This window comes from Protopterus annectens, chromosome 4.part0, assembly GCF_019279795.1.
Source record: "Protopterus annectens isolate FY-2018-M chromosome 4.part0, PAN1.0, whole genome shotgun sequence".
NCBI classification, from domain to species: Eukaryota; Metazoa; Chordata; order Ceratodontiformes; family Protopteridae; genus Protopterus; species Protopterus annectens.
This window is the reverse complement of record NC_056733.1, coordinates 44900960-44926342: the sequence shown is the minus strand read 5'-3', so window position 1 is coordinate 44926342 and position 25383 is coordinate 44900960. Positions and strand designations below refer to the sequence as shown.

Genomic DNA, 25383 nt, shown 5'->3' with positions numbered 1-25383 from the left:
TATTTAAAAATAATTGCAAAACAAGGATGAAAGCTTTACAGTGATACTGGACTCTAATCAGAAGCAAAGAAGGAAAGAAAGACACAGCATCTCATTGTTTACACACTTTGGACATTTTTTTCCTTCTTGTTTTTGCTCATGGTATCATGGACATCTAGTCCTCGCCACCTCCTCTCATCCCACCAGCCTTTCTGCACATGCATGACCTATCCCCATGTGATTTAGCAAGGTGAGCTTCAAAATGGACAACATAATAAGTGACACACTCACAATGCGACACAAGCAGGTATGAAACTTACTCAAATGAAATAAAATGGCTCCAGTAACAACGGCCACTGGTTTTATATATTTTCTCTATCTTTCACCTTCATTCCTTCCCTCTTCCTTTGACTGTAATGTTGCAAAATTAACATAAAATCAAACATTTTTGTTTGTAGAGAATGATAAGCTTATATTTAACTGGTAAATGGCTTGGCAATTTTGATGAGAAAGTAAAAACAAATAAAAGTAATGGAGTCGGGGATTGCCACAATAATGGATTTTTCAGCTGACTGCACGGTGGATGGAGAAATGGAAACATCTGCTGATGGAGAAAGTTGGGAAGTATCCTATTTTGTATAAAACACAAACAAATATAATTCCACAAAAACGAAGTGCAGGAAAATGTAAATGCCCACAACCAATTTAGACCGTTACCAGTAAAATCAAAAACACTTTAATAATAAAACAAAAAAGAAGAAAACAAGCGCTTTCGTCTCCACATTGGAGACTTTATCAAGTTCAAATGTAGAACATAATGCCACCATTTAAAAGTAAGCATGCCCACACTGTAACCCAATCAGAAAGGGTCACTGATGAATACATAAATAAATTAATACATAAATAACTTAACCATCAGCCCACTTGAACACTCAAGGCAAACCTTTTTTCTAAAACTGATATATGCCTATGCACATAAAACCTATAAATAAATGTAAAAATTGTCACTAAAATGTTGTTAAAATGACAAATTCACATATATGAAATATGCATCAGCTAGAAGCAGAATTAAAAATCACAATACTCTAAAAATAACACAAATATATAATACATAAAAATGCATAGAAAATTGTATAACAACATACAGTCTTCACTCTGCTATGCAACATGGACACATCCGTATTGGACATATATTGAGCAAAAAAGAAGAAAGGGACATGTTCAGAACTGGGAACAATATACAAGAAATACATACAAACATTATTACATATTAATGAATATTTATGACTATGAAATTTCATCAGAATTCAATAAATATATATATATACAGGAATATCATACAATAACAGCTGTATATATAATAATGTGAACAATTAAAGTTAATAAACACAAGAATATATGCAATAAATATGTATAATAAACTTTACAAATATATAAATACATAAAAAACTGTTAATCTACCAAAAAATATATATCAAAAAATATATATATGTATATAAATATGTATATAAACACATATCATATATTATAAAGAATTCTATTTAAACCTACCAAGGACAATAAATAATCATCTTTCCAAAGATTTCAGTTTTAAAAAACAGGTAATAGAGAATGATTCATTAACCCCGGCCCATTGCATGGCATTAGTCCTAAGCTGCCATAAAGCTTCACTTGTCTCTAATAGCAAAGGCCAAGGACCACCTCTTGGATTGCGCTCAAAAGGTTCGATCACAATAAATTTGAAACCATGACCAACAAGTTCTGCACAATGTTTGGCCAAGGCGTTGGACTCTTTTTTTTTTTCAATCTGATGTCCCTCAGATGCTCATAAATGCGACTCCTTAACTTCCGCTCAGTTTTCCCTATATAAAAACAGGGACATTTTGAGCAAAAGGCACAATAAACAACTCTTTCAGTTTGACAATTGCAATTTCTCTTTAAAACCACTTTAACGTCATTAATTTTTTAAGTAGAAGCTTCAAAAATGTAACTACAGTAGTTACATAAACCACACTTCTTCATAGTACCCTTACTCAATTTGTAACCACCATTTTCAAACATATTCTTGAGAGAGAGACCCTTTATATATACAATTAAAGGTTTTTCACCCACACATTGTTTGGCATCATTACAAGAGGATAAAATGACCCAATTTTTAAACAAAATATCAACAATATCCTTGCTTTCCAAACTAAAAGTCATAATGAAAGCTGAATGAAAACTGGGTCCACTAATTCCATTCTGTGTGCCCAAAATAGGCATTTCAAGATCCCCTGCTGGCAGCAATGTGTTCAAATTAGAATAATTCATAATTCTAGGAGATGTCACAACATTATCATAATTCAAAATTGCACTAAAAAAGCCCCCTCTCCCTTTTGCTGGTAACCTCCAACATGAGAGTATTCACCAACTCAAAAGGATAATATTTTTTAAAAACATATTCTTCAGAAGTTCACATTCAGAAAGAAAGGACTCAAAATGTGAAACCATATGGGCTCCTCTTACAAACTGACCCTTCACCACCCCTCTCTTCTGCCTATAAGGGTGGGAACTATCAAAATGCAAGAAGCTATTTGAGTATGTCTCTTAACGATGGATCTCAGAAACATATTTCTTTAATACATAGTCCTTTTGTAACCTAACGTCAAAATAATTAACTTCAGCAACACCAATTGTATATGTAAAAGCCAAAAAATGGGTTGAATCAGTAATATAAGCCAATAATTCAGTAATCATCTGCTCAGATCAATCCCAAAAAATAAATATGTCATTCAGATATCTTATATACAGTTTACAGAAATTATAAAAAGGAGAATTAAAGAGAAACAACTTCTCCCACTGTAACATAACAATGTTAGCGTAAAGGCCCCCACAAGGGGAACCCATAGCCACGCCAACATCTTAGATGAAATATTCTTTCTCAAAATATATACAATTATTTTCAGGATTAAGTTAAGTAATTGGTCATAAACATTAATACAAGGCTGAGACACACATTTTTCTAATAAAAATTCACAAAACCACTCTACCCCAATATCATGGGGGATGGATGAATACAAGTCTTTAACATCTATGGTAATAATTAAGCCTGCATCCAAAAAATCCATACTACTAATCCTGTGTAAAAAAATCCCACAAATCCTTGCATACTTTAACTTCTTCAAAAAAACAAGGCTTTTAGTCTAATGTCCACAAACCTAGCAAGGGGATAAGTGATAGACCCTCTACCATTCACAATGGGGCGCATAGGTGGTTAGAAACATCCTTATGGATTTTAGGCAAACCAAAGATGCAAGGAATCTTAGGGTGGGTCACTGACAAAAAATTGTACTCATTAATGGAGATCGAGCCATCTATGAACAAATCATTTAGTTCATTCCTAATCTTGTTATAACAACCATTACGTTCACTTAATGATATCCTTTTGTAAGCAACACCATCCAAAATGAACTTCATCCTTGTATTGTAATCACATATATCCATAAGAACTATCCCCTCCACCCTTATCATGTTATAAAACCCTAACATCCTTATTATTTTTCAAAATTAATAAACCTTCATTTCCAGCTTCACTTAAATTCATATGGCATACTTTTCTCTGAATATTTCATACATCAATCTCACAAAGTTGTTCAAACACCGAAATGGAAGGATGAACAGGTAGGTTATAAGTGCTGTATATACGTAATGGATTACTAACAGACTCAACAGACAAACAAAACATTAAGGTTTAACTTTCTAGTAAAATGTTTCAAATCAATAAGTGACTGAGATAAATCAAAATTCTTAAAAGGAACAAAGGTCAAACCTTTCGCTAGCAGATCACATATATGGACATCAATATTCGTAGTAGAATAGTTAAAAACATTACAACCACTACTAGAATTCTTAATTATACTACAATTTTTCAAAATCATGTTCGATACATCCTAATTCCACCCTCGACGGCCCCTCTCCCCTACGATAAGTCAACTGCCCCCCCCATCCTCCATTCATTGAAAATGTCCCCTGAGCATGATGGTTCTGGTTGTTGTGGTTGTTCCTGTCCCTAAACCTCTCCGATCTCCTCAAAGGAGGAAAATTTTCTTGGTCTAAAAAAGACTCTTCACTATTCAAGGGTAAAACATTTCTAGTCATATCAGCATTATTATTCCAAACTTGTGACCTAGGTGGTGCAGGATAGGCCATATTGGCATCATATTGCGCGCTGTCTCTTTCAATCTTTTTCATTTTCCTAGCCTTAATGGACACAACCTCTTGCTCAATACTTCTGAAAATGTGATTGCAGTCAAACATATTATCCTCATGTGCAATATCCTGAGTAACCTTAACATCCAATTCAGTTACTTCCTTAGTTAGTTCAGCTAAAAAAATGTCATTATGTCTGACTACAAGCTCTTTTCATGTTTCAATTGTCTGAAAGTGAAATGAAAGCTTCAACTAAATAAAAATCAATCTGCCGTACACGTCCTGTAGCCAGAAGACAAACTTTAACTCAATAATAGGTAATCTCTTTTGTCCCTGTATTGTATTCTTCAGAACCAACAGTAAAAAACTGAACAGCTCACTTTTTAAAACATCCTTGTAGTGACATCGTACCATTTTCTTAAAGGCACACTACCAAATATTCCACACACTACTAATGCATATACCATATAATAGTAATATATATGTAAAAATAAAATAAAACATTATGCACCAGTAATAAATTTTAAAGCATAAAATATTTGAATAATGCAAAGTTTTGTAAAATATGCAAAAAATTATAAATATATGAATAAAAAACTAACAAAATATTAGTATGACTGCCTTTCTTTACCTTCTTGGCAGGATTGTGTTGAATGGCTGCTGGCTGATGGAGGTTGGATGGTCTAGGGCTTGGAATAAGCACTCGTTGGTTCTTTTGAGCTTTTTTTAAAAAAGTTGTTTAAGGCTGTATCTTCTGGTATTTATGACTTTGAGAAGATTTTTATCTATACACACTGAGCCGAGTGGAGAGGGGGGGCACTGACTACAACTTTGATCTAAGATATATAACAATAAGTATCCTGTTTTTTTTTTTTTTTTTTTTTGCTTATTTTTACTAGTTATTGCTTCTAGCAATTTATATATAGCACTTTTTATTTCCTGCTGCATACTTTTTACTGTATTTTATTGCTATTAACTAATCTGCATGGTTAAACTAAAACTGTCTGCCTTACAGGGCCTGATAAATACGGTTTTTACTGTCACACTGTTTGTAAAGCTTTTTAGCTAGTTTCACTGTGTGAAAGGTATTAATGGAAATTTTCTCTACTTGTTAAGCACCTATTTGTTTGTTCTGATTTCCTGCCAAGGATTTGTTTGCAGTTAACAGCATTCTGTAGAGTCTCCTTGCTCCTTTATCTGTTTAAAACTTTCATTTTGTGGCTCACTGCTGTTCTTCTGCTGTGATAAACATTTCTGTAGTTTTTACTGTCTAAAAGAGTGTAGGCTAGTCGCTTTAGTATTGTTCACCACCCTCCCACCCTGTTGGTGTCTTGCTGTTATACTTGGTGGCTTTGCAGTTGCCCACCCCTACGGTAAATTTGATCTGGGACACTCCTCCCAGTCTAGTGCCATTAGCTCATTCTACCTAATACAGGGAGAACATTTGAGAAGGCCAACCCACTTAGTTTTCTAACCTTGAATTATCTTCTGCTTCTCCTCTCTTCCTTTCCTTTACAAAAAAAATTGCTAGATTCTCCCTGTGTTCTGCTTAACTGTAACAAAAAAAAATTACGCTTGTTTCTTGCCTCTCCTGTAACTAGTCTAGTCCAGATACAGATTTGCTATATTCAGGACTGTTTGTAAGCTTCTGAGCCCCCAAACCTGTCTGTGTTTGAGGGAAACCTGCTAGCTTATCAGTGGGAGTGGCAGCACTAGGTAACCTATCTACCACATAAGGAGTGGATTCTGGCCCAGAAATTGTAGTTATCAGCCATTTGGGCAGTTTTTCCACCTCTGTCAAATTCCTAATTTAAAAGCCCGCATTTGCACTTGTTTCCTTCCTGTAACTAGTCTAGTTCAGATACAGATTCTTAGTTTTAGCACTTTAATTTGCTTATTCATACTCAGCACTTGTTCAGAAGTTGTTGTCAGCACTAAATAAGCTACAACTTACTACAGCACTCAACCTTCCTCATTACCTAGAGGAAAACAGTTTTTGTACTTGCTTTCCTCAGTTTCAGATTCTTAGTTTTAGCACTTGAATTTGTTTATTTGTGCTCAGCACTTGTTCAGTTGCTGTAAGTACTAAATAAGCTACAAATTACTACAGCACTCAACCTTCCTCATTACCTACAGGAAAACAATTTTTGTACTCACTTTCCTCACTTGTCTAGATGAAAATAGTTTTTTATTCAGGCATGTCAAAGGGTCAGCCCCCAGTGTTCTCTCCTGTGTATCTGATGAATCTGGGCATCTTGGGGCAATGTAGCAATTGCCTCATGTACACAGACAACCCTCTCCTCCTACCACCCAACACTACAACCTGTGAGAGATGCACTTATCTAGCCAAACTGGAGTTAAAGCTCTCTCCAACCAAGACTGAACTTGACAGTCAAGAGGAGAAGGCAAACATTTGCACCACAGCACACTCATCACATAGTCCCACTAAACCTACACCACCAAAATCCACACATAGAAACACAAAAACATTTGTGGAGGCTCTCAATAACACAACCCATATGTCACATAGCCCACAGACTCAGTGTGCCACTCAATCACAGCCCATAAGGCAAAACAACATATCCAACACACTAGTCATAGGTGACTCTATAGTCAGGCACACTGATGTCCCACTCACCAGGCTAAACAAGGAGAAGGTTACTGTCAGCTACCTGCTAGGATCTGCCACATAGCCCAAGCACTCAGGTCACTCCACAATAAGTATAACTCTGTCATTGTCCATGTTAGTGTGAATGACCTGAGACGTACCTCCCTGGACTACATGTAAAAAGATATGGATAAGCTCTACGATCTTGCAGCCAAGGTAGGTATGACCCTAGCCCTGAGTAGCATCCTGCCATCACCCAGAATGATACTGCAGTACAAGAACGAAATGATTGACTTCAACAATTGGCTAAGCTTCTGGTGTCATTCTAAGGGGATCCAGTATCTGTCTGCCTGGGATGCATGGTTGACAGACCACGATGCTTTGCCAAAGATGGCCTGCACATGTCACCCCTGGGATTCCAGATACTGGCTAAGGCTCTTGCCATCCCTATAGTGCCTTTTTTAGGCAAGGTTCAACTGACAAATTCACCACTGTAACAGGAACAGGCAAGCAAAAACCGAGGGTAATGCTACTCAATGCTAGAAGTCTAAATCTCAAAATGCAGTCCCTAATGGCACTCCTTAAAATGGAAAACATCGATATCTGTGCAGTGACTAAGACCTGGTTCAAGGCTCCAGACAGCACCCCTGCATTACCAGGCTATAACTCATACTACACTTTTCGGCCACCTAACATGAACTGGAACACCAAAGGTGGTGAAGTGGTGGAGTGTGTGGATATATAAGGATATCCACACCTCCACATGCTCAGCATAATGCATATCCAGGTTATCCAAGCAAACTAAACTCTGGGCAAACTTAGCAATCTAAATTGTAGCTTGCTACAGACCCCCACCATGCCTCAGGATTCCTACCCTCTTTTTTCTCTGATATACTGGAAAAAAACAGTAGGTTCAAAGACAGACTAATAAAAGGTGATTTCAACTACCCCCCACCATTGGGAAAAAAACTCATGTACCAACTCTTTCTTTTAAGCAGCTTTCTGGAATTCATAAAATGCCTGGATCAACTTATCCACACCCCCACCAGAGGCAACAATATCCTAGACCTAGTCATTACCAACAGGAGTGACCAGTGTTCCACACCTGAAGCGAACTCCTTGTTGGTCAGATCTGACCATAAGCTAATCACCCTAGATATCCACATCCCGCCCCCACACTCCATTAAGGAAACCGTGGTAAAAAATTTCTCCAAAGCCAACTTGCTTCTTAAGACAGAAGTGGCAAACTTCATGACACCCATGCAGAATGACAATACAGTTACGACTTCTGAATCTTACACAAATGCACTCTATAAGCACTTACACGAGTGCATGGATCATGCTATCCCAAACAGAACCAAGATGCTATCTTCCAAAAAAAGGAAGCCAATCTAATGGTTCCTTGCCATAAACAAACTCTACAACAGAATGAAGAAACTGTTGCAAAAGAGAGTAAAATCCCATGAGTGGAGGAACTCCCTGGTCAGCCTCAGTAAGAAGCTGAGATCCCTTATAAGATCCTCCAAAGCTAGCTACAAAAACAAAATCACCACTGATTCTAGGGACAACCACAAAGTATTCTATAGCTATGTCAAGAATCTCAATGGCAACACCCAGATCTGTTCTGAGTTACAGCACAATGGCACGAAAATTACAGAACCAACTGATATTGCCAACATCCTGGAAGATAGGTGCAGCGCTAACTCACCCCCTAAAGGGCCTATATCTATACAGGAAGAATGCAGAGTCCCTCTAATCACAACTACGCAGGTAAAACCCGCACTCTCTAAAGTGAAAAAACACAGGATCCATGGGACCGGACAACATCCCAGGCTGCGTTTTACATGAACTTCAGAACAAACTGGCTCCCCACCTAAGCACCATGTTCAATCATAGCCTCACGTCAGGCTTTGTGCCCACTGAATGGCGCACAGCAACAGTTATCCCACTCCACAAAGGGGGAGCCACCACTGATCCCAGGAACTATTGCCCTATTAGCCTGATGAGTCTGGTCTGTAAGGCCATGGAATATATCATCATGGAACTCATAAACAAAGACATTGGTAACCTCCAAACTCTGGACCCCACCCAGTTTGGGTTTTTGAAAGGTAGATCATGCCTCCTGAACCTCATCAACTTCTTTGAGGCAGTCACCAAAGCCGTAGATGAGGGTAAGGTGGTTCATACAGCCTATCTTGACCTCGCCAAGGCTTTCGATACCATCCCCCATTCTGGAATTATAACTAAACTCACTTAACTAGGTATAAATCCCTATGTCACAAAATAGGTTGCCAACTGGTTCACTGACAGAACCCACACTGTAAAAGTTGCAGACTCCAAATCTGACTTCAAACCACTGACAAGTGGAGTACAACAGGGTTCAGTCCTGGGACCTCTCCTGTTTGGTATCTACTTCTCTGAAGTACAGGTTAACACAGAAGGCCTTTGGCTAATGAAGTTCTCAGATGACTGCAAACTAGGAGCCACAGGCGAGTCCCCAAATGATGTGGACATCGTACAGAAGGGCCTCACTGAGATAGATGCCTGGTGTCGGGGCCATGGCCTCAAGCTCAATGCCAAAAGGTGCACTGTCATCCCCTTTGGTAAAACCTCTGTACCCATGAACTACCACATAGGCGGCAGTCTTCTTAATGCCAAATGTGTGATAAGAGACCTTGGGACCCAGGTGGACAGTAGTCTCTCCTTTGATAATCACATCGCCACAGTAGTCAGGAAATCCTTCTAAGTGGCACACCTCATCACAAAAGGGTTCTCATCCAGGAAAAATGAGGTCATTGTTCCCCTCTACTCAACACTCAGACACATTATAGAGTACAACGTCCCTTTTGGAATGTACCTCACAAGACATCTGCAGCAGCTGGAAAGGCCAGAGAAGTACCTCACAAAGAGGATTACTGGCCTCAGACAGATGTCCTACACTGACCGTCTCAAAAAACTCCAGCTTTACTCCATAGCATATCGCCTACTCTGAGGTGATCTCTGCCTAACATATAAAGCTATGTCAAACCCAGAGCTGTTAGACATGCTACACCTAAATAAATCCCAATCCCTCCAAGCTACACGCTCTTGGGACCTAAACCTTATCACCACAATAAACAGGACATGCTAGAGGGATAGATTCCTGTCACAGAGACTTCCCATACTCTGGAACAAGCTACCCATATATGTCAAGCAAAGTTCCTCATTAGCACTCTTCAAGAAAAATCTTGATGAGTGGATGAGAAATGGGAAATACACCCTGGGGATCACTTCTGTGGCTCTGCTCGACAGGGGCACAGGAAAATAACTTTCTTGGGAGGAGTAAGCCAGGGAACCTTGTTGGCTAGGCTTACTTAGGCCCTTGGGCTGAGAGCCTAGTACCTACCTATGAACCTATAAGTACACTTATAATTCCATAGCCTTAAGCTTGAGTATACTTGTAATAGAGACATTTTCCTTCAAACTTGGGGAGTCGAGTGAATTTAAACATAGCTGCCAATGGAATTCCTTGGTTTCAAGGGTCGTCTCCCAAGAACCTCCCCTGGGGTAAAGTGTCACTTTCTCTAAAACTCCAAATGTAAATATTTGGTAGCTTTCACAATCAATTGTATGCTTAAATAGTGCATTATTCAACATTTTCTTTAGAATGTCATAGTTATGTTCAGACATATACTTGCTCAATGACCTCTTGGTCTTACCTATATAGAATGCACCACAGGGGTTGCAAACAGCAATGTATACTACTCCCGCTGAAAGACAATTGCTTGGATCAGCCAAATTAATTCTCATTTTATTCTCACCCAAAATAATAAAGTTCTTCCAGTATGCATGGGCATTGCTTATATTGCCCACATTAAGTCATCCTTTTCTTAGTTGTTAAATTTTAGCACAAAGGGTTTTTAAAAATACATTTTAAATGTTTTCTTTTTTGTATACAAATTCAGGGGTCTTACCTACTACCCCTGAAATAGTCTTATCTGAATGCAACAAAGGCGAGTATTTACAAATAATTTTTCTAACTTCTTTGTTCATTGAGTGATAACAACACTAGCCTTTTAGTAAAATTAGTTGAAAGTGGCTTTTTTTCTACAGTCAATTTTTGACCTAAAATAGGGTTAAATCTTACATGCCTCAACCTGGCCACCTCGTTTCTAATCTTGTTAACAAAGGTTTCAGGATAATCTCTAGCATAAAATATTTCTGCCAATTTATTACATTTAGAGGCAAAAAACTGCAGTGGGAGTAGTATATATTACTGTTTGCACCCCCTGTGATGAGTTCTATGTAGGTAAGACCAAGACTTCATTGAACAAGCATATATATGAACATAACTATGATATTTGAAAGAAAAATCTTATCTTCTGGCTAAAGGACGTATGCAGCAAATTGTTTTTTATTTAGTTACAGTTTTGTCTACCTTTCTCAAATTTTGGATTTTAATGAGATGAAAGCTTACTTAACACAGCAATTAGATATAATAAAATAATTTTCATCTTTTGCCAGGAGATTGGCTATATTTTGTCTTTTATTGTATTACATCTTCGCACCTGCATGAGTACAGGCTGTTAATTTTTGATAGTTTTTATGATACTCGGCCAAACTTGGATAACTTGACAAAAAGTATTCTGGTGTACAATGACAGCAACATATTTTAAGAACTTTGTGACATTAAATATTTTATACAATGCACAGAAGTCAATACCATGGTGATAGGAGTAAGGTCTGTAGAATGACTGAGAGGATCTAAAGGGTTGCCTGCCACTCACTGTTTTAAAAAAAAATGAAGGTACAGGCAGAATTATATTTGTGTGCTGGATAATTCAAGAGTGTATGATCTACAGTAGAAATCATGTTTAGACAAACTGTTGTAGATATTTGTTTAATTTAAATTGCATTTAGTAGTAGTAGTATAGCTAATTATTAAGGAGACTATATAAAACTGGATTCATGTCTGGTTGAAACTCATTGATTATCTGAAGACAATGACTTGTGGGATGAATTGCCCTGCTGGTCAGAGAGCAGGGTGAGAAAAAGACTATAAACAAGTAAAGAAAAGAAAGCATAGTGGTATCTATATCTCCAGGGTAAATGTTATATAATGTAAATAGGTTAGTAGTTGAAAAAAAGCAAAGAAGTTCTGATAAGGTGAAGGAACAAATTTGAATGAGGAGATGTAGAAGAAATATGCTGATGACAATAGGCAACATAAATAAAAATAATCTTATTCCAGTAGTTACACCTTGAGGTGTCTGACAATTAAGTGAATTGTATCAGGCACACACAAGAAGGGAAGTCTAATGTGAGAAAGTTATAAAATTAATCTATTGGTTTTGTTATTTATTGCTTGATTTCTATGGAGACTGATATCTGAATATATACATGAATCCACTAGTTGTACTGAAGCATATCTGTCCTATCAATACAGATGTTTGGAGTATACGGAGTGAGGGAGTGGCCTGGTGACTAAATGTTCATCTCCTGATGAAGGTTGAAAACACTGTTAATACCAAAGCTGTGTAAAATAAAGATGTCACTGCACCAGTCATCATTACTTAAAATGTAGGTTTCCTGTATGACTGGATTACACAGGTCTGGAAATCTTCACTGAGCAATAAATATGTGGGTGATTTTGAAAAAAATATATATACATAACCTGTCTCATCCTCTGCTGTACTGTTTTCAAGCTTGACAGACAAATGTTTTAGTCTACATTTAGACTGTCACCTATGTGCATTTTTACTCATAGCTATTTAAAATGGTGCACGTAATTAGAAATATTGGTATATACTCTTATCAAATGAGGTATTGTAAATAAAATTTCAAGCACACCTAAGTCTGCATTTAGAAGGGATTTCATCAACATGTTTGATAAGGTGGTCCATAGAAATGATGTGGGGCAAAGAAAAACTTATGATACAATTTGGAATGTTCTGAGCAGAAAATGTGAAGCATGCAAATTAAGATGGAGGAGATGTGTAACATTTAAATGGAGAATAGTGGTTAAACAGCTTGTTACATGTAGTCTTGAAGAGGTATTTTATGTATTGATGTGTACTTGTCTTACAATATATACTGGTGAAACAAAAAGAATAGTTAAGAAAATAATTTTGGAACATGAGGAAAATATCAGACACAAAAGAATAATTAGCTCAGTGGCTAAGCATTTTTTACAAGAAGAACATGAAATACCTGTGTTACAATGTATGGTTCTTTTGCAACATTTAGCTAATTTATAATCAGATTTAAAACAGAGGGTGCAACACAAGGAAACATATTTATTTTAAAATATCAGGCTTATAGCCCTGATGGGCTGAATATGGATATAAACTGGCAAGTATGTAACAAAAGGTTACGTTTTAACAGACATGTTTTTTTTTTTGTTTGTTTTTTTTTTTTGTAATATTTATTCTTGTTTACGGTTCAGAGTATTTGTATAAAATATTTTAAACATGTTACTGGATGTCAGGCATGGTGTCAGTAGCCCTGCCCCTCCTTCCCTAACAAGAAATCTGTTCTACAGCTTGTTGTTCCCCCTCTATCTCCACCCCCCCCCCCCAACAAGCAGGTGTCACCTGCAGTCCTAACCATCAGCAAAAAAGATAGGGATCCTGCTTGGTTCCAACTAGACAGTGCATTCTGGGCATTTGTAAAACAAAGGGGTAATTTATTTTTAGGGATGTACACTCTTCTGCAATACCTTGTCAGAAACAAGTTAGTCTTAATCAGAAAATCATCCAAATTTTTAACAGGTGACACTGGAGTGCAATGAGAAAAAGTATCTGTAACATCCACAATGCTGATGCAGCCCAAAGTTTTATAAACAAGCAATAAAGGTGACTGAATGAATAAGCAAAATAATTGGGAAAAATATCATTCCCATTTCATTGTAAAGTCTCTGTCTGCTACATAACAGTAATCCATAACAGCATACCATCATATCATCAATTAATCAGAGCTGCACTGTGTTTGGCATCCTTTGCTAGAGGCCTAGAGTGATTCTGCTTGAATCCAACCCATCAAAAGCTAATAACAAGAAATTAAGTTTATTTTGAGTTTGATCTGCACCTTTTCAACTGTATTTTCCTGTTCTACTTCTTTAATTTGTACCTTTTTGACTGTTTTTACTGTTTGTGCCTGCTTCATATCTGTACTTGTTTTGCACTGAAATACTGCTTAGTTAGCACAGACTACATACAAACTGGGTCAATCTAATCAGATTTTCATACACTTCTACTAAAATCCAGCCATCTTACATTAAGAAGGGCTCCCCTGCACCCCTGTGGCAGAAGAGTGTGGATATAGCCTTGTCTGAGATGATGATTGCTGGGGGAAGGATCACTGTGTGATTTACTATTGGCAGACTAGTTTAAAACAGTTCAATTTTGCCTGTTTATAAGCCTCGCATTTGCATGCAGCTGAGCACCATGGCACAGGGGTTAGCAGTGCCCTGTATAAATGCAAACACCTAGAAACACTTTTTCTCCTAGACAGCAGTCAATGAAACCCTCTCAGGCCTTCCTGCTGCTCTGCAGACAACTCAGCTGTGCACTTCTGCACTATGGCAACCCAGATGAGCACTGAACAGCATTGCCACACTTTTCATCCCTGATCCTCTAAAGAATAAGTCCCTTTGTTAATCCCAGTGCTAAAGCTGATCTAACTTGCCCTTCTTACAAGTTACAACCAACAATGACTCTTATGCAGAGGAGTATACAAATGCCCTATATAGCCACTTAAACAAATATACTGACTCATCTGTACCTGACAGGAACAAAACCAGGCCCTGCAGAAAAAACAAACCACCCTGATGGACTGCAAGTATAAATAAGTTATTTAACAAAAGAAAGAAGATGATATCCAAGAACAAGAGGAAACTTACTCAGCAGAGAAAAAATACCCTCCACAGCTTGAACAAGCAAATTATATATTTTGTAAAATCTTCTAAGGCTAGTTACAAGACTGAGTTAGCATTCTTAGCTAAAGATAATCATAAGGCATTCTTTGGCTATGTCCAAAACCTAAAAAGGAATGCCTAACTGTGTGCCAAACACATAGTGAACGGTAACACTTGCATTGAATCTGAGGAAATTGCCAATCTGCTAGCTGACAGATTTGGCAATAACTTCACCCCCCATCCCAACAACCATACCCCTAAGCATTCCTGACACCAGTCTTCTACAGAGTATCACCAAAGAACAGGTCATACAAGCACTCTCCAAGGCCAAAAACACAGCCTCTATGACACCTGATAACATCCCAGGCTGCTTACTAAACAGTCTAAAACAAGATCTACTGGAACCATTTGGCATTCTCTTTAACCATAGCCTGAGCATTGGATTTGTTCTGGCAGAGTGGAGAACACCAACAGTAATCTCTTTGCACAAAGGGGGTCCATCAACCAACCCTGCAGACTATTGGCCAATCAGTCTAACCAGCCTTATCTGTAAGGCCATGGAAAGAATCATCATGGACCTTATCAACAAGGACATAGGTGACCTTCAGACTCTCAACCTGACCCCGTTTGGTTTCATCAAGGGTAGATATTGCTTATTAAACCTTGTACACTTGTTTGAGAACATCACCAAAGCCCTGGATGAGGGCAAATCAGTACATACAACCCATCATGAATTAGCCAAGGCTTTTGACACAATCTCTCATGCAGGGATCATTGAGAAACTCTCCCAGCTGTGGATTAATCCATACATCACTAGATGGGGAGCCAACTGGCTCACCAACAGAATGCACACTGTCAAAGTTGGAGAGTCCACTTCCACCAGTAGACCAGTTACAAGTGGGGTACCACAAGGGTCCATTCTGAGCCCTCTACTGTTTGGAATCTAGTTCTCTGAAGTCCAGGCAAAAGTAGATGGCCTGTGGCTTACCAGCTGCAGATGACTGTAAACTAGGTACAATCACAGAGTTCCCCAATGATGTTAAAATATTACAGAAGGGGCTGACACAGACAAATGACTGGTGCCAAAGTCATGGACTAAAACTAAATGCAAAAAAAATGTGTCATTATCCCCTTTGGCAAAGAAGTAGCCCCTGCTAATTATAATATAGATAACACCCCTCTAAGCTGAAACCCAGTAGTGAGAGACTTGGGACACAGATTGATAGCAATCTAAACTTCGATCACCATGTGTCCATAGTGGTGAGGAAAGCCTTCTACACTGCACATCATATAAGTAAGGGCATCACATCCAACACTAAGAAGGTTATAAAAATGCTGTACTCGACCCTTATTAGACCAAAAATTAAGTACAATACTCCCTTCTGTATGCATCTCACCAGACACCTGCAGCAACTTGAAAGACCACAGAGGTTTCTAACCAAGATAATCCAGGGTCTCCAAAGCATGACCTACATAAAAAGACTGAAAGCCCTGTCACTGTATTCTGTATCATATAGGCTGCTGAGAGGCGACCTGTGACTAGCCTACAGAGAAGTCTCTGTCCCTGCCCTAATGGAAATGCTGCATGTCCGCAAATCAAATAAGACAAGAGCCACTCACTCCAGGGATCAAAACCTAGCCTGTGACATTAACAAAACATGTTGGGCAGGTAGATACATCTCCCAGAGACTGCCCCTCCTATGGAATAAGCTCCCACTTCATGTGAAGCAGAGCTTTTCAATGACCCTACTTAAGTGCAACCTTGACATCTGGATGGGGGAACCATAAATTCATCCCAGAGGTGACACCCATGCCCCTCATGGACAGGGGCAGTTGGTGATGAACATAGAATCTCACTGCTAAAATCAACCATCTAACTATGGTTAATTAGGGTATATGGATTTTTTACACAGCTAGGCTTTTAAAGAGCCTAGGCCCATTAGCCTAGTAACCTCCAATGAACGTATCACCAGAAAGTTTCATCTGCAGAATTAAGCTATGTCTTTTAATTCCATTACTTAAATAATTAATTTCTTACCTTAACACATTCAGCCCTGTTTTTAACACCTTCATTGAATTATCACTTAACACATAAGCAAACATACATTTATACAAAAGAAAACAAACCATGTTAATATGTTTACAGTTAAAACATTATACATCACATACATGCTTTTATACAATCAATCCATTACATAAATTGCTTAATTCCTGTTTTCCCTTAAACCTCACTCCTACAAAACCTTATTCTGCATGTATTGTACCCACCGTTTTCAATTTTTCTATGTTTTTTGCTCCTACCCAGTTCTGAAGATCACACTTCCAGTTCTTTTATCTCAGATACAATATTCACCACTTCAAGTACAATTGGTTTAGGCTTTGATTTCAATTTTCTTGTAATTGCTTTTTTGGAAGCCACCAGAATTAACCTTAACAATGCCTTACTATGTCTAGGCAATTCAGATTTTGTATCCCAACTCAAAAAATAATTTCTCTAGTTACACTCATTTGCTCACCCAATATTTCTGACCGGGTACTCTATAGGGAATTTTTAAAGTCTAGCAAAAAAAAAAAAAAAAAACACTTTGCAAATATCACAAAGGAACTGGAATGAATGAAATTAGTGTAATTTTTTTAACATCTGCTTTCATAACACTTCGGTATGAATGAAATTAGCATATTTTTTTAATATCCGCTTTCATAACATTTCTTCAGAATAATTATCAATTTTATTTGTACCAGTTATTTTATGTCATTTCGAGTGTTTTTGTTACTAGTCTTTTACCTCACTCTTGCCGCAGCTATTGTTTTTTATTTGTAATTTTTAAAGTCTACCTACTCATTACACGCCCAAAACATATGTTCCCAGTTACCTTCTTTCTTCCCCATCACACCTCCAACATTTGCAATCTACCTGAGGAAAAATTCTTTGATGTCTGTTTAGGGTATAAAGATATATATATATATATATATATACAAACAATTCCAAGCAAAATCCTAAATCTTCTAAACTTTGCTGCATGTTTGGGAACCATACATATGTCACTTATTGTTTCCTTGTGAACTGCTTATCCAATCTCTCTTCTCGATCTTTTTTAAACTCCTGTAATTCTTTCCTATAGTTATTGTGTAATATGTTTTATATTCTGCTAATTAACATTTTTTTTAACTGAAGCTTCTGCTCCAGATTCAACTAAAAACTCTACCAGAGCAGGATTTCCCTAACCCTTTCAATTTGTCTATATTCTAAAATCAGTCCCTGGTAAGGAAGGCAGTTGTTGCTTCTAGCCTGCAGCCTAAATGTCTTCTTAGGTTGTTCCCATTCTATTACCCCTCTCTCTCTAGTTATTTACTCCCAATACCTTGGTTCCTTTGCCAGTTCTCTACAGTAAATTCTAGCCCCCTCTTATCTATTCTCTGTACTCCTAAATACAGTCATCCCTATAGGCAGAATCTCTTTTCTCCATTCTCACAATGGCTTTGTTCTTAGAATACTTTCTGCTACTTTATAAATATAATATTTTGTATAGCTGTTATTCTCCTTAAGGACCTGCATCCAAAATCCCATTCTCCCTTATTTCTTAAATTTCCCTCCTGCTTCATCATCATCCCTTTCCACTTTGAATGGTAGCTTTCTGCTTGAGTTCTGTAATATGAGCCTTAACTATAGCTCTAAAATATCCCTTAAAATTAGGTAATCATAAATCATCTTGTTCCATTGGAAGGATCAGCTTATCCCACTTGACCCTTGCCATCTTCGCCTTCCATATGAAATCCTTCAACTCTTTATTACTGTCCATAAACAAGAAGTTCCAGTTTCTTAGTTTTTGAATTATATTTTGTTTACTCTCTTCCTGCATATCCTTAGCTGTCATAACAAAATCCTTTTTAACACATACTCCTAAATATTTCATTTTATCATGTCCCCAATTCATGTGTGAGTACATAGTTTACAGCTACAGCCTTTGTTTTGTCTGCAATAATTTTATATTCCAAAAAAATTTGAAACTTTCCCAGAATGTTCCATAAAAGTGAGATGTCCTCTTCTAGTTTTATCATGTATAAAATAATGTCATCTGCATTACCATGCCAATTATATCCTTGAATTTCTTAGTCCTTATTTTCTTTGCCAATGGCTCTAAATATAAAGCAAATAACAAAAGGGAAAGAAGACACCCCTGCCTGCTTCCTCTATTCAGGCACAACTTTATCAGAGAGGAACCCTCTCAGTTTAATTTTTGCTGGTGTTCCTCCTAATTAACCTTAATATTTTATCAGGGAATGCAAATACTTCATTTGCCCTAATTGTAACATCCCAGCTTAATCTGTTAAATGCTTTCTATGCATCAAAACTCAACAACAGAATCATTTTCTTACATTCTGCTTTCCTCTGGATCATCATTGTTCTATTAATGTTGTCAAATGTTTGCCTCCCCTCCACAAAACCACATTGATCAATAACAGTTTTGGCAACACCAATGCCAATCATAGACATAAAAACTTTCCAATCATGTTTTAAAACTGAAATGGGCCTATATGAAGCTAGATCTGATGGATATTACAACCGCCACAATTTTGTTCCAGGGATACTGTTGCTTCTCCTCCTTTTAAAATACTTTTAAGAAAACCCTTCCAGACATTTATCACTTTCTTACCTTCTACCTTACAGACTTCCACAGTAATACCATCTATTCCTGGATACTTTCCTTCAGACTGATTATATATCACCATTTTTATCATCTCCAGTCTTAACTTTTTTTTAAACACCTTTATTGAATTATCACTTGTGACATAGGTAAATTTACATTTATGCAAAAGTAATCAAACTGTATTAACAAGTTCACGTTTACAAACATTATACTTCACAAATATTGCTATATCATATCACCTAAGCAACATTACATAATTTAGTCAGTTCCTGCCCTCTTATTTTTTTTAAACAAGAAACATATTTATTAAATCATCACTTATGACATAGGCAATCATACTTTTATACATCTTCGTCAAACCTTGGTATAATTAAGTCTTCTATAAATATTTCCCTTTGTGCTTTTTTTGTTTAATTTCCACATTCCTCGGCTATGAACAAATTTTCATAAAAAATTCCAAAATATCTCTAATAACACTAGAGGATCTCTGGATATTTGTCTTGTTATAGTCTCTAAGTTTGGCAGCAACCCTTTCTAGTTTATGTTGCCTAAGTCTTTGTAATAAGAGTTTCTGTGCTCTGTAGTTATAATAAAAAAATGTTACTTAGCAATCTTTCTAAACTAATGTATATTATCCAGATACTCCTTTATTTTCTCTTTGACACACTGCATTTGCACCTCTTCTTGTTCTGTGAGATCCCCCTTATTCTGCATACTTTAATCTTTGTCAGCCACTCTAAGTAATTCTTGTTACTTAACCATATCTGTTTTTATTTTATTTCTACCCTATTTTTAAACTCCATTTACTTTTATCCCACTTGCTAGCTATAACTTCTAAAGAAAGGTATATCCTTCCCTAATAGCCTTCAAATAATTTTTCACTTCCCAATCCTCAAATTCATCTCTTTTTAACAGGTATGTGGGGAAGCACGGGTGTCTCATTTTTACTTCATTATCCTGCATTTTTATCTTTGTTTTTGTTGGCACATGATCTGAAATAGTTATTGGATGTGTGTCAAAGTTTTCACTTATATGCAGATGTTCCTGTGAAATATAGTTTTTGTCCAGTCTAGCCCAATTATTGCTCCTTGTGGAATAATATGTAAATTCTCTCAGAGTTTCTACTACTGCATTCATGTCTTCCACACCAAATGTTTTCATAAATTTCTTCAGAAATCTACTCTATTTTGTTATATTTTTCCTTCTAAGAACATCTTCACTGTTTCAAATCAAGTTCCAGTCCCCGATTATAAGTAATATTCCCTGATGAAAGCTGATTATTTCTCCCAAGATTTTCTTAAGCTCCATAACAGCAATTTAGGTGGAACATAAATACATGCCAGCATAATCCTCCTCTCTTGCCAGTAGCCCCTTACAACCACAAATCTACCATTCCTATTTTCCTCTTCTATCACTATTAAAGCCCCTCTAGTAATCAGTATTATTACTCCCCTTTTTCTTTGTCACTGACATTCTGCTGACTATCCATTCTGAAATCCTTTCTTTGGCAAATTTGCATGCCCACTTCTTTCCAAAGGTATCTTCTCTAGAACTGCTATTTGCACTCTGCATTTCTTAATATAATTCAGTGATCCTGCCCTTCTGATTATACCTGTAAGGCCATTCACATTCCAAAATATGTTTAGTGTAGCCATTACGATAAGAAGTTATTATTCCCACCTATTATATATAACAGTATTGTTAAATGTTTATTTCCAGATTTTGTGTTACATGCACCTATTAATGTTTGGCAGGTTGATCTCTTACATAATTATTTATTGTGATCTCCATCTGAATCTATGTCACATTTTACAAGACTTTTTGTTTTAAAGAAAACCTTTGAACAAAAAATCAAACACATCTCCAGAACACCCACATAACCTATTAACGTAAAACAAACACACAAAACAGTGTACATATTCAAATAATAAAGTTTAACCCTTCTGATAGGAACAATTGTCCCATAGCAACAGCTGACATTCACCCCTGTTTTATCCCAAAACACTGATGTGCTGTCTGTAATTTGTCACTAAGTTCTGTCTGTAGCAGAAAATTCTTAGTATAATCAATCTACCAGACCAACTACAAATAAATAAACTCTACATTGCTATTGCATAAAATCGATTTACTTACAATCCACATTCCATCAAAAGGCACTTCATCGTGGAATGATTTGACCATGTCATACCACCAGCGATGTGTTTCCGGGTTGGTAAAATCTGGGAATACAGATGGACCAGGCCAGACCTGTAATAACAGGTTTAACAAAAATTATTTCAATACAATATCAGCACAGTATAATACAAGCTGCATGAAAATTAGTAATACTGTTTTTTAAATAAAACTAATTTACACACTGTGAGTAATACTGGTTTTGGGCACATTTTGCCAAGCAAGTAATGTACAGTTTAGACTAAATGCCTATGTCACAAGTGATAATTCAATAAAGGTGTCTGGAAAAAAAATGCTCTGCCTATAGGGATACTCCTAAACAGATGAAAGGCATCCCTCTTGCTCCATATCTTGTTACCATGTTTTCTTTTTTTAAACAATACTGCAAACTGATATTCAGACCAAGGGTGTAGCCAAGCATACTCTTTCCACTCTACAGAGTACATTTTTTCTTTGCATCACCCAGGAATATTGCTGCTTTATTCAGGCTATATTAGGTCTATAACTTCTAAAGTGATGCCTCTGACAACATTTTATGGAGGAAATTGTTAATCTAAACACATCTTCAATAACTTTAGAGCAGACTGCTGAAAATGATGTGTAGATTTAGTAACTACTGGTGGAGGAGTCAACACTTTGGAAGATGTGTCCATTTGCCTTAAATACAATCTTGGCTGGGGGCATTAAAGAGAGTTGTGCACAAAATATAATTTTCTAGCTACACCTCTGATTCAGACAACTTATTTTCCATCAGCCATCACACTGCACTAAGTAAATAATAACTACATCTCCAGCACAGCACATTCCAACCACATCATGTACAAACAATGAATGGTTCATTTCCCAGGCCCCTGCTTGTAAATGTTTCATCTCCCAAGCCCCTGCTTACACTTATCAAGGGTACAGGGGCGCATCAGAGATTTGGGGTGCATGGCTAGGCTTAAAAGACCCTTGTGGTCATTAGCGTAGTAAATATCTCTGAACCTAAGCACTTGTTTCACATACTGCTCACTAGTGCCTGATCTTAGCAGTTCACACAGGTTCACATTCCACAGGATGCACTGCAGTGGAAGATGTCATGTCACTACCACTTATTAGTCCACTGATGAAGATGTCACGTCACTACCAATTATTAGTCGACTGATGCAGTTAGTCATGCATCTCTTTCCAGAAATAAAGCTGTAAACCAGAATACGTACCTCCCTGGACTACATGAAAAGAGACATGAAGGAGCTCTCGGATTATGTAGCCCAGGCAGGTATGACTCTAGCCCTGAGCAGCATCCTACCATCACCCAGACTGATAACACAATACAAGCAGAAAATGACTCATTTCAACACCTGGCTAAGTTTCTGGTGTCAATCGAAGGGGATCCAGTATCTGTCTGCCTGGGATGACATGAGTGACAGACCTCGATGCTTTGCCAGTGATGGCCTGCATCTGTCACCTCTGGGCTTCCGGATACTGACCAAGGCTCTTGCCACCCCTATAGTGCCTTTTCAGGCAGTGTTCCAAAGACCAAACTACCACTGTAACAGCTACAAACAAATGCAATCTGAGGGTCATGCTGCTCAATGCTAGAAGTCTAAATCTCAAAATGCACTCACTCGAAGCACTCCTTAAAATGTAGAACATCGACATTTGTGCTGTAACAGAGACCTGGTTCAAGGCAGCAGAAAGCATCCCTGCATTACCAGGCTATAACTCATTCCACAACTTTCGGCCCCAGAACTTGGACAGAAGCTCCAAAGGCAGTGGTGTTTCCATATTCATAAAGGTTGCACACACCTCCAGACTGGTAGCCCAACATAACGCATCTGAGATACTTCAGGTGCAGCTAACATTGGGTAAGACAGCGATTCAGGTCGTAGCCTGCTATAGGTCCCCAACCATGTCCCAAGACTCATACTCCACATTCCTAAATTCCTAAACACCCTGGAGAATATTAGGGTCCAACCTAACACTCTCATACTGGGCAACTTCAACTACCCCTCCATTAAATGGGAAAACTACTCATGTACCAATACATTTGCTCAACACTTTCTGGAAATCATTACTTCCAATGCCCTGGACCAGCTCGTTCCCCCCAATAGTGGTAGCAACATCCTTGACCTGGTCATTACTAACATGTGCGACCATTGCTCTACACCAATAGTCAACTCCTCCCTTGTTAGATCCGACCACAAACTAATCACCTTGGAAATCCACATCCATCCCACCCCCCCAACCCACAAAGGTAACCACCATGAAAAACTTCTCCAAAGCTAACTGTGGGCTCCTAAAAACAGAGGTGGCTAACATCACGGCACCCATGCACATGGACAATAGTTGCATGACCGCCAAATCATACACCAATGCACTGTACGAACACGTACACAAATGCATGGATCTTGCCATACCCAGTAGAACCGAGACGGTCCCCTCAAACAAAAGGAAGCCATAAACAAACTCTTCAACAGTAGGAGGAAACTGATGCGGAATAAGGTGAAGTCCCAAGAATGGAAATCTCCCTTATCGGCCTCAACAAAGGGTTGAGAGCCCTCATCAAATCCTCTAAAGCTAGCTATGAAAACAAAATTGCAGCAGATAGTAAAGACAACCACAAGGTCTTCTATAGTTATGTAAAGAATCTCTATGGCAATTTGCTCTGAGCTACTGCACAATGGTACCTCCTATACTGAGCCAACAGATATTGCCAATATACTGGCAGACAGATTCAATGCCAACTTTACCCCTCTCTCCCCCACAAAGGACCAATCACAATACCAGTAGATTGCCAGGCACCCAGTATTACTGCTGCACAGGTTAAAACACACTGTCCAAGGCCAAGAATACAGCTTCCATGGTACCTGACAATATCCCTGGCTGTGTTCTACATGAACTGCAGCATGAACTGGAACCTCACATGTGTGCCCTCTTCAATCACAGCCTCACCTCACGCTTTGTCCCTACCAAATGGGGCACTGCTACAGTCATCCCTCTTCACAAGGAAGGAGTGACAACAGACCCCAGGAACTATCGCCCCATTAGCCTGACGAGTCTGATATGCAAAGCTATGGAACGCATCATCATGGACCTAATAAACAAGGATATAGAGAATCTCCAAACTCTGGATCCCACACAGTTTGGTTTTGTGAAGGGTAGATCATTCCTGCTCAACTTGATCGACTTCTTTGAGTCCGTCACCATAGCTGTGGATGAAGGCAAGGTGGTTCGTACAGCCTACCTTGATCTGGCCAAGGCCTTTGATACCATTCCCCACTCAGGAATCATCGAAAAACTCACTAAGCTAGGCATCAACCCCTATATCACTAGGTGGGTTGCATACTGGTTCACAGACAGAACCCACAGCGTGAAAGTAGCTGACTCCAAGTCAGACTGTCAACCAGTCACTAATGGAGTCCCACATGGTTCGGTCCTGGGTCCTCTCCTGTTTGGTATCTACTTCTCTGAAGTCCAGGCCAACACGAAGGGGCTCTGGCTGGCAAAGTTCATAGATGATTGCAAGTTGGGAGCTATCATTAACTCAGTCCAAACAAAACAACTGGCACCAACGTGAAACAGCAACTTAATTTAATAGCAAAATAATAAACTAAGCAGCAAAGCTTTCAGGTATCCAGTACCCTTCTTCAGTGCTAATAACAGGCAACAAGCACCCATTCATTTTATATGCTCACAATTAATCACAACACTAATTACACAGCCAATAGAAACAGTCATTCAATTAATACAATACAATTTAGAAAAAAACTATTATGTTAAAAATATTATTAAAAAGCATTTTATAACATTTTATAACAACACTTCATGTGAATATTATTTGTGCTTATTTCTACTACTGCACCTTTACTCTGGTGTGTTTTTTTGTTTTATTTGAGCTATTATTAACCCCC

At 37.9% G+C, this 25383-nt stretch overlaps 1 protein-coding gene across 1 annotated transcript in view; it reads right to left on the bottom strand.

Annotated features, from left to right (window-relative positions):
- GAA (alpha glucosidase) overlaps nt 1–25383 on the bottom strand; it is a 475499-nt gene that overhangs the window by 21635 nt on the left and 428481 nt on the right. Inside the window, exon 10 of the mRNA XM_044069630.1 lies at nt 21452–21565. Within this exon, the coding sequence (XP_043925565.1) occupies nt 21452–21565 (114 nt within the window). The remainder of the gene's footprint in view (nt 1–21451; nt 21566–25383) is intronic.